General features: G+C 43.7%; 1 protein-coding gene across 17 annotated transcripts in view; it reads left to right on the top strand.

Annotated features, from left to right (window-relative positions):
• The window catches only part of ppfia1 (PTPRF interacting protein alpha 1), a 73,355-nt gene extending 59,550 nt beyond the window's left edge, over positions 1-13,805 (top strand). For 10 of the 17 annotated variants that reach the window (XM_034679668.1, XM_034679667.1, XM_034679666.1 and 7 more), the window contains 9 exons: positions 780-980; positions 1,260-1,322; positions 3,140-3,166; positions 6,182-6,357; positions 6,445-6,542; positions 6,671-6,846; positions 10,817-10,885; positions 10,983-11,154; positions 13,675-13,805. In XM_034679668.1, the coding sequence (XP_034535559.1) occupies positions 780-980; positions 1,260-1,322; positions 3,140-3,166; positions 6,182-6,357; positions 6,445-6,542; positions 6,671-6,846; positions 10,817-10,885; positions 10,983-11,154; positions 13,675-13,730 (1,038 nt within the window). In that variant the 3' untranslated portion in view covers positions 13,731-13,805. The remainder of the gene's footprint in view (positions 1-779; positions 981-1,259; positions 1,323-3,139; positions 3,167-6,181; positions 6,358-6,444; positions 6,543-6,670; positions 6,847-10,816; positions 10,886-10,982; positions 11,155-13,674) is intronic. The other 7 variants (XM_034679682.1, XM_034679681.1, XM_034679678.1 and 4 more) reach the window with 1 other exon arrangement.
• The last annotated feature ends 105 nt before the right edge of the window (positions 13,806-13,910 follow it).

Here is a 13,910-nt window from a genome sequence, read left to right as displayed (position 1 = left end):
TTCAACAGCTGTTGTAAACTCCACAAACACTGACACGTTCAGCTGAAGGTCTCCAGTTTACAGGGTCACCATTCAGACTGTAACACCGGGAGCTGACAGAGACACATTCACACTATCAGGCTCAGAGAAGACCGATGTTCAGGAGTTATTAAACCAAGTGAATCACAGGTGTGTGTGATGTTACTGTGGACGGAGGGAGAAATAAAAACACTGAGGTTACTCGTTCAGTATTGCAGGCCCTTCCCCCAAAGTTCCTGAACCCCAGAACTTAATTTAGACCCTGGTTCCTGGTGAAAGTTCCTGCAGTTGAAAAGCGTCCTTTGATTCAGTTATTCTTTTTACAGGCCCCGCATTTTAGCATTTCAGGCCCCGCCCCCAAAAGTTCTTGGACTTTTGGAAAGTACTACCCCCAAGCAAGGACTTTTCAAGGGGAGATAAACTACCCAGGAACTTAATTTAGACCCTGGTTCTTGCTGTCCAACACATTTTTTATGTTACACGAACAAACAATTCAATCAAGGCAGTGGTAGACCAACAACCCCCTTACTCTGCAGAGTTAGGGATCCTTTGTTGTCAGACACTTAGAATAACCCTCTGAGCCTGCCAGGGATGAAAACAAGAACTTCTAGTGGTTTGCCTCAAACCAATCATTGCATCCTGTTTCACTGCTGACGTAAAGAGTTGCTTACTGAGACTCCAAATGTGGGAGGAAAGGGACCCGGGTGTACAGATTCTGTCTCACTCTGTGACTGATGTCCCCGTCTCTCCTCTCTGGTCAGCTGTGGGTGGGCATGCCGGCCTGGTACGTGGCTGCGTGCCGTGCCAACGTGAAGAGTGGAGCCATCATGTCGGCGTTATCGGACACAGAGATCCAAAGAGAGATCGGCATCAGCAATCCGCTTCATCGACTGAAACTACGCCTCGCCATCCAGGAAATCATGTCCCTCACCAGCCCGTCGGCCCCGCCCACTTCCAGAACGGTAATCATCTGTCCGGTTGATTTGTTGATGCAAACACTGTCTTTATATAAAGTCTGTTCTCATTCAAAGCTCTCTTTAACACTTTAATTTAACGTCTCACAATCTTAACATGAACTAATAACCGACTCACTAACTTTTATTTTTGCTCTCAGTGATAACAACAAATAAAACTCTCTCCCTCTTCTTTACTGCTCTCTCTCTCTCTGTCCTTCATCACTCTTCCCTCCTCACACACTTCTCTCACTCGTGATTTTGGGGGCGGGGGTGTCACATGATCAGACCACAGGAAACGTTTGGGTCACACATGAAGAAATGGAAACTTTGGCAGCCACGCCTCCCACGGTTAGTCCACTCCTGATTGGCTGGTGCTCTGGTGGCGCCTCGCCTCTGTGGAGGCTCGTTCCAAGTTGCCTCGAAGACGGCGGTCAGACCTTTTCTCACTCACTGCATGCTCACTTAATCACTTCACAGTCTGGCTCGGTCCGGTCTCACAGGCAGCTTGGAACGCGGCCTTTGTCTTCTGGTAGTGTGTGATTTCTCCCACCGCCTTTCCCTCCTCTTACTCCACGTAGTTTTGTCTTTGTTTGTGTGTGTTTGTGTGTTTGTGTCAGAGTCGTGTTCTTGATTATAAAACATCCTCTGCTGATCGTTCCTTCCTGCTCGGGGTTAAAGCGTCCTTACTGCGCCTCTCCGTCACATGACGTGTGACCAGTTTCTGCTTTCTTATTCTAGAAACATGATGGGAAGGCAACACTCGTCTCAAGCTGTCTCCTTTTTCTCCTGGAGACTTTAAAACAGTTTGGACAGAACTCCTCTTTAAAGACTAGAGAGGCTCTGAGCCCCGAGATGTGCACAATGAAGAGCCGAGGCGTTCAAGTGTAGCCGCCAAATCTTGTTCTATCATCAAATCGCCGTCACTGTTGACTCAGTTTGCATCGTCAGAGTCTGAGGAGCATGTTTTGCATCTAAACAGCTCCAATAATGCTCCCTGCACATGCATGGACGTGTGCAGAGCAGCTAAGAAGCACGTCTTGATAGTTTGCACCAGGACAGGGTGATGTGGTCTTAAAATATAGTCTCCAATTTTGATTAATCTTTCTTTTCCTGCTTAAAAAAAATTTGAATGATAAAGAAAAGACTCAAATCAAGTTTAAGACCAAGGTTGATTAGGTTGATTAGGGAAGTCAGCTGTTTTTGGAGGAAGGGCCCAGCAGGGGGCTGAAGCAGACATGAGCACCGCATACTTGTGCGTCGATGTGAGCAATTCTCCCCTGAATCGCTTGAGGGCAGATTCGTCTCTCCGGTCGCCTCCTTCTGATCTCTGTTTACTTTTCCTCAGAGATTCAGAGCGTGTTCTGTTAATCTACAGCTAATACATGTTGCTGTTTATCATACAGACATGATTACAGGAAGAATAGAGAGGAGGAGATGAAATACATGGCTGATGAAGGGGGGAATCCCAGAAGTGCACCTCCTCAAGCTGTGGAGGAGGAGGTGCACTTCAGATACGTGGGTAGGCCTCTGCATAGGTTCGGGAGCTATGTGGACCCCCAGTGTAGGCTACCTAAATCAGGCTTTAGGCTGCATGGTGCAACTTGATCCTACAAATGAAACCCAGGATATTGTATCAGCTCCTCTTTCCCAATGCAACAGGATGATTCTGCTAATATTAGTAGCTTTTTTAGATCATATCTGCAGTTCTGACTCTTATCAATCAATCAATCAATCAATCAAGCTTTATCCACGTCACACCTCTCCTTCAAATTGAATGCAGTTTAAAATTCTTTACTGGGATTGAAAACAAGAGACTGAACATGCGACATAGAGATGAATGCATAGCAATTAAATCAAAGTGATTAAAACAGTAAAAGATGAAGATTAAAGAGTCTTTATTCCACTGAGGGAAAGATTGAACAAGTCTGATTTGATCTGAATTTCTGGATCGACTTGAATGAAATGAAAGCGACCTCTCCTCCGTCTCTTCGTTTTGTTCCCTCCGATCTTTTGTTGTCTCGTCCTGAATTTGTCTCGCCTCGTCGAGGTTTTTATTTTGAATGATATTTCCCACATTGAGCTGCTCTAACACGGCACTGCCGCCTCACTAACCCCTCGCCTCTCTGTTCTTCTCACCATGCTCACTCTAACCATGCTAACACCAGGAGGATGACGAGGGTAGCTGGGCACAGGTTTGCACACGTTCACTAAAAACTTCACCTCACCTTCTCGATTCTGACGCTCTGAACTCCAACTTTAAGTTTGGTTTCTGTGGTTTTTTTAAAGCTCCTCATCAGTCTCTCTAATCACTAAATGTAATGATGTTTAAAGTATGAAGACATTTATAAGAAAAGGAACAACTGAGAACGTAAACACTGAGCTGAAAGGACGCACAGCAGGGTTTCCTTCGTAGTTTGAGAAGTCTCAGATTTGTCATTTAGAAATATTAAGGTGTAATGTGTTATGTAGAAATAGTTTTTATAACTCCTTCTCTGTTTTATTTGCAGTTGCACACCTACAGTCATGGCCAAAAGTTTTGAGAATGACACAAATATTACATTTTCCCAAAGTCTGCTGCTTCAGGGTTTTTAGGTGTTTTTGTCAGATGTTTCTATGGTCTAATGAAATACAATTAGAAGCATTTCATAAGTATCAAAAGCATTTATTGAGAATTACACAGAATTCATGCAATAAGTCAATATTTGCAGTGTTGACCCTTCTTTTTCAAGACCTCTGCAATTCTCCCTGGCATGCTGTCAATCAACTTCTGGACCAAATCCCCACTTTTTTTTAACTGTGTGAAAATCTGGGGTTTTGGTCTCGTGGTGCAGCGATGAGGTTCACAGGAAACTTGTGGTTGAGAGATTTTATCATCACAGGGTTTGTCTCATGTGGTGTCTGCACAGGAAGTCAGGTCAAAAGAAGCCCCAATTCTTTCACAAGTTCTGGGGGGGTGAGATTAAACCTGATCCCATATTGATCATCTTCGGGGTGTCAGAGGGGCTCAGGAACCTCCAGGTCTCTGAACACTTTATGGGCTGCTCACTGCTAAGAAACTGATCCTCCTATTTTGGAAGAAGAAAGAAGCCCCTCAGATTATGGTTAGCAGAGATGACAGACACACTTTAGAGAGAATTAGATTTGTTCTTGAAAACAGAGAAGTTTGACAAATTTGGCACCCACTGAAATTATTGACTTTTTGTGCATTGTCAGGTAGAACTCCTCTTTGGGAGGGTTGAGGGAGGGGGAGGGTGGGATAGTTATAGTTCTAATGTTAACTCCATGATGAAGACAGTTTTGCCTGATGATAAGGAATGAATAAACAGGATTAGTGATGATTAGGTTTGCAAAGGGGTGGAAAGTTTCCAGTAAATTTCCATGGGAAGTTAAGCTGGGGAATTTTGGAAATATTCCAAATTGGAAATTATGGGAATTTAATGGAAAAGTATCATATCCACACATAAATATTAGTTTTGTTCTAAGCAGACATCCATCCAAAATAATACAATTAAAACAGATTTATTTGTAAGTAGAACTTTATCAAGTGTTAAATATTTTATTGAACAATCAATTTTTTCATTGAAGAACAAAAACATGAATGTTGGGTTAAATATTACTCATCCCCCAGACTCAACCCATTCAAAAATTAACAAAAATGCAATCCCAAAAAAGTCCCATTCAAAATGTTAAATTAAAAGAGCCACTCTCTCACCAAACAAGTCCCATTCAAAATGTTAAATTAAAAGAGCCGCTCTCCCTCCAAACAAGTACCATTCAAAATGTTAAATTGAAAAGTCCCATTCAAAATGTTAAATTAAAAGAGCCGCTCTCCCTCCAAACAAGTCCCATTCAAAATGTTATATTAAAAGAGCCGCTCTCCCTCCAAACAAGTACCATTCAAAATGTTAAATTAAAAAGTCACATTCAAAATGTTATATTAAAAGAGCCGCTCTCCCTCCAAACAAGTACCATTCAAAATGTTAAATTAAAAAGTACCATTCAAAATGTTAAATTAAGAGCCGCTCTCCCTCCAACAAAGTCCCATTCAAAATGTTAAATTAAAAGAGCCCCTCTCCCTCCAACAAAGTCCCATTCAAAATGTTAAATTAAAAAGTACCATTCAAAATGTTAAATTAAGAGACGCTCTCCCTCCAAACAAGTACCATTCAAAATGTTGAATTAAAAAGTCCCATTCAAAATGTTAAATTAAAAGAGCCCCTCTCCCTCCAAACAAGTCCCATTCAAAATGTTAAATTAAAAGAGCCCCTCTCCCTCCAAACAAGTCCCATTCAAAATGTTAAATTAAAAGAGCCACTCTCCCTCCAAAAAAGTACCATTCAAAATGTTAAATTAAAAAGCACCATTCAAAATGTTAAATTAAAAGAGCCACTCTCCCTCCAAAAAAGTACCATTCAAAATGTTAAATTAAAAAGTACCATTCAAAATGTTAAATTAAAAGTACCATTCAAAATGTTAAATTAAAAGAGCCGCTCTCCCTCCAAACAAGTACCATTCAAAATGTTAAATTAAAAAGTCCCATTCAAAATGTTAAATTAAAAGAGCCGCTCTCCCTCCAAACAGGTCCCATTCAAAATGTTAAATTAAAAGTGCATGTAGGGGGCGTGGTCTCAATAGCCCTGCAGTAAGCAGTGTGCTATGTGCATGTGATTGAGGAATAGCATATACATTCAACTGTACTTGAATGAAATCTGGTTGTTTTAGTCAGGATTATGCTAAAATATATTTTCCCCAACTATATTTAAGTTCCCTATTAAGAGCCAACCTTCAATTTAGTAAATTCCTGTTTATTCCCATGGAAAATTTCCAACTTTGAAAATTCCTGGAATTTTGCACCCCTATTGATGATGTAGTCTGTGAGACCAGGTCTTTGAATCACACTGTTACATGAAATGTCGATGTGGATGCTTTGTGGAGATCTTGTTTTCCTTAATAAACATATTGAAACTTAAAAGAAGCCCCAAAAACTGTCAACATAAGAAGAAGAAGTGTCTCGTAACAGATATAAAGATGCTATAAATTAAACATTTAAACCGCTGCAGACTCACCAGAACTCAGTCTACCTCCAGGATAGTCCCACAGTGTTTGAGATAGGAGTTTAAAAGATGTATTAGTTTACAGAGAAGTCAGGGAGCAGATTTGAAAGCTCTCTGTTTCCACTGCTTGAGCCGTCTCCTCTCTGGCTGCAGACTCTGGCGTACGGAGACATGAACCACGAGTGGATCGGTAACGAGTGGCTGCCCAGCCTGGGTCTGCCTCAGTACCGCTCCTACTTCATGGAGTCCCTGGTGGACGCCCGCATGCTGGACCACCTCACCAAGAAGGACCTCAGGGGACAGCTGAAGATGGTGGACAGCTTCCACAGGTAAATGCAACAAGTAGAGAACAACAACCGAGGAGAAGGGGTGGATTTTTCAGGGTAACAACGTTCTTTATTGTGTGTCTGCTACAGGAACAGTTTCCAGTGTGGAGTGATGTCTCTGAGGAGGCTGAACTACGACAGGATGGAGCTGGAGAGGAGGAGAGAGACGTCTCAGATTGAGCTTGCAGGTAACAAACCTCCTCCTGATTCCCGAGCTCGTCTCTGCTCCAGAGTTTTAACTGCTCCTGTCTAACTGTTGAAGTTACTCATCCTGTGAAGTGACACCTGAAGACGCTGCGTCGTTGTCTCGTTGCAGAAGTGCTGGTGTGGACGAACGAGCGTGTGATCGGCTGGATTCAGGCCATCGGGCTTAAAGAGTACAGCGCAAACCTCTACGAGAGCGGAGTCCACGGAGCGCTCTTTGCTCTGGATGAAACCTTTGACCACAACACCCTGGCCCTCCTGCTGCAGATCCCCACGCAGAACACTCAGGTACACACAGCGGCTCCATCTAACCAGACATCACTTTTGGTCCTTACCTTGGCCTTAAATCCTCCTGTATATGCAGTTTAAAGCTGGGGTTGGTAGTCTCGGAAAACTAGCATGAATTTGAATGTAGCATTTCCTCATGACTCCGTCTAACCCCTCCCCTCCTCCCTCAGAGCTCCTCCAAAACGAGCGCCGCTGACTGATTCAAAACCGGTCCTCACCAAAACATAATCATAGTGAAAGTTAAAAACACAAACAAACATGGCTGCTGTTAGTACTCACAACTGTCATGCTAGCATTATCCAGTTGTACTGGTGACACGATATCAGGAGAAAAGTTATAACACATATATAACACTGTAACAGCTCTACTGTTTGTTATACCTGTTCAGTGTAGATGTTCTTAATTCCTACAGTGTTGAGGGTCAGTGAAGGCATCAGGAGAGGTGTAGAGTGTGTGAGCGGGAGAGAGGAGAGACAAGAGGAGAAGTTCTTCATTCATTCAAACATTGATTGTTGTTTTGTTGGTTGGCGTGGTAACGGCCGACAGTGACCGGTTATTAAAGATCAACGTGTTCACGAATCAGCTCGTCATCACTACAGCGTCCAGACAGACGCTACAGTACATGTACATTTCTGTAGGACTTACTAAATGTCATTCATTCTTCTGCTTGTTGGTGAGAGCTTTTTAGACTCTGATCCGGACTACAGTCCTGAGCAAAGACCCTCATCGGGTCAGAGGGGACAGGCCTGAGGTCGAGTGAGAGGGGCAGTCAGTAGAGTCAGGGGAAGCGGAGGCAGGGGATGGGGAGTGAACGCCGGGGAAATGTACGCTCTGCAGGAGGCGGGCAGAACGGCAGGACGGGATCTGATTGGTTTAAAATTTTGGCACCCAAAAAACGGTGATTGGTTGGTGTTTTCCCAGGTTTACTCCGGCTGTAGATAGCAGCTTTGTTTCACTCTATTTTAAGAACACATTATGTATTGATTACCATCAGGATATAAAGATCATTTTTACCAGTATAACAAAAAGTGTTTCTAAATCTGATTACCAACCCCAGCTTTAAGAGATTTATTACTCTCCATTGCATTCTGGAGAGCGTTCATTATCAGCCTCATGTTTGGCTCGGAGTCCTTTCATTAAGAGGGACATCTTTTGCAGCTCTCTCCATCATAACACCAGGCCTCTCTGAGAAGTTGCACCCTAGTTCTGGGATCACTGCTTTAGACTCTTATCTCTCTGTTCATTGCATTATCTTTCATTCACAATCAAGCTACTTTACTACAATACATGTCCCATGCAGGCGGCTGCAAACTGACTCCTTGAAGGTGTTGGTTTTTGCATGATCCTGTTTGGATAACATATGTGAAGATGTGCAGACGCCAGGGAGAGAGTTGTATGTTCAATCCTGTTTTAATTTGTCCTACGTAACCTTTAAGTTGAGCAGTGTTGTTTTTGGCAGCTAGCTTAGTTTTAATCTTAGTCTTAGGGACAAAAATGCTTATTAGTAAGGCAGGTTCTGCACAATACCTGACGTTGTGCAGCAGCATCTTCTTTTTTTATAGCAGATTACTCGCACATTAGGCAGAAATGTCATGCATTTTGAATGCTTGACAGACCACTCACTAACATTTTCATCCAATCTCGTCTCGTCATGTTTTAGTCATCAAAGAGACATGTTCAGCTTGTCACCGTCTCGTTATCGTCATGATAGAAAGGGGCTTCAAAGAAATAATTTTGTCATCATTGACGACAAAACAACACTGATGTCGTGCAGATTTCAGGGATGCAAGCATTGCGGTATACAGCTCAAAAGTTTACATACCCTTGTAGAATTTGTGACTTTTTTGGCCATTTTTCAAAGATTATGAAAGATAAGAGAAAAACTTTTTTTTCACTCATGGTTAGTGGTTGGGTGAAGCAAAATTTTATTAATATTATTTCCAGTCCGGTTTCGGTCCCCGTCACAGCGCAGAAACAGCCCTCCTCAAGATAACTAACGACCTCCTCATGGCAGCTGATTCCGGTCTCATCTCCATCCTCATCCTCCTCGATCTGAGTGCGGCCTTCGACACCATTCCTCACCCCATACTCCTCAATAGACTCTCCTCCATAGGCATCACTAACACCCCCCTGCACTGGTTTCACTCCTACCTCACAGGCCGCACTCAGTTCATCCAACTCAAATCCTTCACTTCACATCCCTCCCCCCGTCACTTCAGGTGTGCCCCAGGGCTCTGTCCTGGGGCCCCTCCTCTTCATCACCTACCTTCTCCCACTCGGCAATATCTTCAAATTCGGCATTCACTTCCACTGCTTCGCGGATGACACCCAGCTCTACCTGTCCAGCAAGCCCGACTCCACTCTCCCACCCTCCTCCCTCACCCTCTGCCTCTCTGAGATCAAGTCCTGGTTCACCTCCAACTTCCTTCAACTCAACAGCAATAAAACAGAACTCCTCCTTGTAGGCACCAAATCCACCTTATCCAAAGCCGACAGTTTCTCCCTCTCCATCGACAGTTCAACAGTGTCCCCCTCCCCTCAGGTAAAGAGTCTGGGTGTCATCCTCGACAGCTCGCTTTCTTTCAACTCTCACATCAATAACATAACCCGGTCTGCATACTTCCATCTCTGCAACATCAACCGTCTCCGCCCCTCTCTCACCCCTCACACCACTGCTATCCTGGTCCACAGTCTTGTCACCTCCCGTATTGATTATTGTAATTCACTCCTCTTCGGTGTCCCTCACAAATCCCTCCATAAACTTCAACTGGTCCAAAACTCTGCAGCCCGCATCATCACTAGAACCCCCTCCTTCCACCACATCACCCCTGTCCTCCAGCAGCTCCACTGGCTACCTGTCAAACTCAGAATCAATTTCAAAATCCTCCTTTACACATTCAAGGCCATCCACAACCTCTCCCCCCCCGTATCTCTCTGATCTCCTCCACGTCGTCACCCCCTCTCGCTCCCTCAGGTCTTCCTCCTCCCTCCACCTCTCTGTGCCCCCCTGCCCGTCTCAGCACCATGGGGAGCAGAGCTTTCAGTCGCTCTGCTCCCCAACTCTGGAACTCACTCCCACCGGACATCCGAAACTCTGACTCACTACCCCTCTTCAAATCAAAACTCAAAACCCATCTGTTTCAAACTGCATTCCCTGCTTCATTTCCACTGCTTCATTTTAACTTGGTGTTACTTTGCTTGTTTTTATTTATTTTATCGTGTTGTTTTATTTATTGTGTTTTTTATCTGTCTGTAAAGCGACCATGAGTGCTCTGAAAGGCGCTTCTAAATAAAATGTATTATTATTATTATTATTATTATTATTATTAAACAACTGTGTTTACTCTTTTTAAATCATAAAGACAACAGAAACTACTCAAGAAACAATAAATTCTGCCAGGGTATGTAAACTTATGAGCACAGCTGTACTTCCAGACATTACTTCACAAGAAGCAAAAATTGTAATGTAGACTTTGCATTTCTCAAAAATGAAATAAAGGTAAACAGAGCAACTTCCAGAGGTTTCAATATTAAGTTTGTGATCGATGATTTGACAGCTTATTTCGCCAAACGGAGAAGAAACTTTTCTGTTTTTGGTCTTTTTTTCCAAAGTTAAGTTCTTTTGGGGCTTTTTTTTTTGCCTTTGTTTGGTGGGATAACTTTAGAGAAAGGAAATGTAGGGAGTAGGGAGTGAGGGTAAGACATGCAGAAAAGAATCAAACCAGCGACCGCTGCAGCAATGACTGTCGCCTCTTTACATGGGACGAATGCTGCAAACTCTGATCTAAGCCGGTGCTCCAGAATTTAGATGCTTGAATCAATAATGAGGTTAATGCATTGCTTGGATATGAAGCATTTGAAAGAAGAAAATAACGTCAACAAAGTGAAAACACACCAGTGTATGTTCCCGTGGGTTTAAGATGCTCTAAGTAACAGTGTGTGCTCTCCTCCTCTCGTTTCTCTCCTCCAGGCGAGGACGACTCTGGAGCGTGAATACAACAGTCTGCTGTCCATGGGCACAGACCGGAGGATGGAAGAGGTGACACACACACACACACTGACACATACACACACTCGAACAAAAACCTAGTGAGAAGTTATCTGTGAAACCAATGCCTCTCTGATCCCTCCTGCAGGACGACGATAAGAACTTCCGGCGAGCTCCCTCATGGAGGAAGAAGTTTCGGCCCAAAGACATGAGGGGGATGCCGCTGGGCGCGTCCGACACCCTGCCCGCCAACTTCAGAGTGACCAGCAGCAGCGCGGCTTCATCTCCCTCCACGCAGCCAAAGAGGAGCCCGATGGACGGTAAGCAGACGGAAAACATGAGCATGTGTGTGTGAGTGTTTGTGTGTGTCTGCTCTTGGATTGCTGCTTTTTATAGAATCATACCTTCTCTGATAAGAATGAGATCTGTACTCTTTGAGTCTGTTTACTCCTGATGTCAACACGCGTCTGCAAATTCATCTCAAGTGACCGCGAGTGATCAGAGCTGACTTCCTCGCTCTCAATCTGCAAATTTAGCAGAGAGGAAGAGAGGAAGAGAAAGTGTGCACTGACGCTAAATATGAACAGAGGTTTCCACGTGATGACTTGTTTTCTTGATCGTGAAGCTTAAGAAGTTTAAATTCTACTGCAGACTGGATTCTCAGCTTTTAAAGGTGGGATCATTCTCCAACTTGATCCCAGGAACTGTAGCAATAAAACTAATATTAGTCTGCAGGAAAAAAGAAAAGTCTGTGAGGATGTCTGAAAAGAAAAGGAGAATAAAACACAAGAAAGGCTAATTTAATCTGTGGTTCCTGAGCAGAAGGATCCAAAAGTGTGTAATTTAAACAACTAAAAACAACACAAACTCCACAAATCAACAGACATAGAGCAAAGATGAAATTTGGTGAGCCGTGAAGCTGTGATGATTCAGACTCTCCTCTTGACTTGGGCGGGATTGAACACCCTCAGAGTGAGGAAACGAAGGTTGCCTCGCCTCTTTGGGATCATCCTCAATCTGTTTGATCTGTATCTTCTGAAAGAACAAATCCCCTGTCTCCTCGTGTATCAATATGCAGCATTATTTGTCCTGTATTGTCATGCAAAACCTAATCATATGCAAAAAAGAAATGCTCACATGCTCAGAACGAAATGAGATCAATAATCTTTCAATCTGGGCCGTGCAAAAATATCTGCACAGTGAGGTTTTCAGCATTTTAAGAAAAGTTATTTTCTTTCCCTTAAATTCCCTTCATCACAACAAGCTCCACGCCTGTAGGGGTCACTGTTCAGCAACTGAGCTCAAGACTCTCTGAAGAAGTAATAAACACGCCCACAGCTTCATGCAAATGTGAAAGATGGAGCAACATTTAGCATTAACTAACGCAGCTTCTCTTCATCCTGACTGATGTGTGTATCTGCTCTAGTCTCTGTCACACCTGCAGGGACGACTCAGACAGGATACTGGTGCTTTGTAAAGTCCATTTGGTGTCTCACAAAGATGCACAAGTTATATAAAATAATAATAATAATAATACATTTTATTTATAAAAGCGCTTTAAAAGATTCTCCAAGACACTTTACAGGAAAATAAAATGATACAATAGAAAAGCAAAGAAAAGCAAGACAGCAAAATAAAACAAAACAAGAAATCAATCAATTCTAGTTTAAAAGCCTTTGTAAAAAGGTGTTTTTAGTCCGGATTTGAATTTGGTGAGGAGGGAGAGAATCTGAGGTGTTGGGGGGAGAGGGTTCCAGAGGGTGGGGGTAGCGACAGAGAAGGCCCTGTCCCCCCAGGTTCCTAGCTTGGGTTTGGTGAGAGGGGTGAGGAGGTTGGTGTTGGTAGAGCGGAGGTTGCAGGAGGGATTATATGGCTGCAGAGGGTCGGTGAGGTAGGAGAGAGCTAGGTTATGGAGGGCTTTGTAGGTGATGAGGAGGATCTTGTACTGTATTCTGGAGAGGATGGGAAGCCAATGGAGGTTCTGGAGGACTGGGGTGATGTGGTCTCTGGAGTGGGAGTGAGTGAGGAGGCGTGCAGCTGAGTTTTGTATGTGTTGTAATTTGTTGAGGAGGGTGTTGGGTGAACCGTAGAGGATGCTGTTGCAATAATGGAGTCTTGAGGTGATGAAGGCGTGGATGAGAGTTTCAGGGAGGGGCGGAGACAGGCGATGTTTTTCAGGTGGAAGAAAGCGTTTTTTTGAAATATTGTTAATGTGTTGTTGAAAGTTGAGTGACTGATCAAAAATGATACCAAGGGTACGGATGTGGGTGGATGCTGAAACAGTGGATTTATCAATAGTGAGTGAGAAGTCAGGGCAGGTGGAAGTGAGGGAGTTTGGGCCTATGATAAGAATTTCAGATTTATTGCAATTGAGTTTGAGAAAGTTTGTTTGCATCCAGGAGTTTGTTTCAGTTCATCAGAGTTTATTATATATATATCACCTGGTCCTTGTTGTTCTTAGTCCGTTCTCTGCACAAAGAGTGACCCAGAAATGTCCCTAACACAGCAACAAGATGGGACAGTCAGGACAAACAGACAGAGGTCAGGATTTATTCAGATAAAGACACACACACACACACTTCTACTGGATTCTGAGTTATAGTTGAGATGGAATAACAAGGTATTTTGAATTTTTGGAGGCCAGGACTCATGCAGCTTCATTGATCAGTTCTCAGCCGGTCCTGGGTGTCTAGTCTCCCCTCGTGGTCTGTTAGATGCGTGTTGACAGCGGGTGTAAACCGGCCCTCTGTTCTTCTTGAATGGCTCTGCTGCTCTGCTGTTGATGACGCTGTGACTAACGGCATGTCTCTGCATGTGATTTTGCCAACATGGACACACAGGAAGTCAGTCTATACAGAGGCTGGACACTGCCACAGTCAGGACCTACTCTTGTTAACACACAACGGTAAGTCCACTCTCCACCTCACAGACGTCCTCTCTCTCTCTCTCTCTCTCTCTCTCTCTCTCTCTCTCTCTCTCTCTCTCTCTCTCTCTCCTCTCTCTCTCTCTCCTCTCTCTCTCTCTCTCTCTCTCCTCTCTCTATGTCTCTCTCTCTCTCTCTCGTCTTCTCCTCTCT

Source organism: Notolabrus celidotus, chromosome 3 (genome assembly GCF_009762535.1).
Source record: "Notolabrus celidotus isolate fNotCel1 chromosome 3, fNotCel1.pri, whole genome shotgun sequence".
Classification (NCBI taxonomy): Eukaryota; Metazoa; Chordata; class Actinopteri; order Labriformes; family Labridae; genus Notolabrus; species Notolabrus celidotus.
This window is presented reverse-complemented; position numbering and strand designations above follow the sequence as displayed.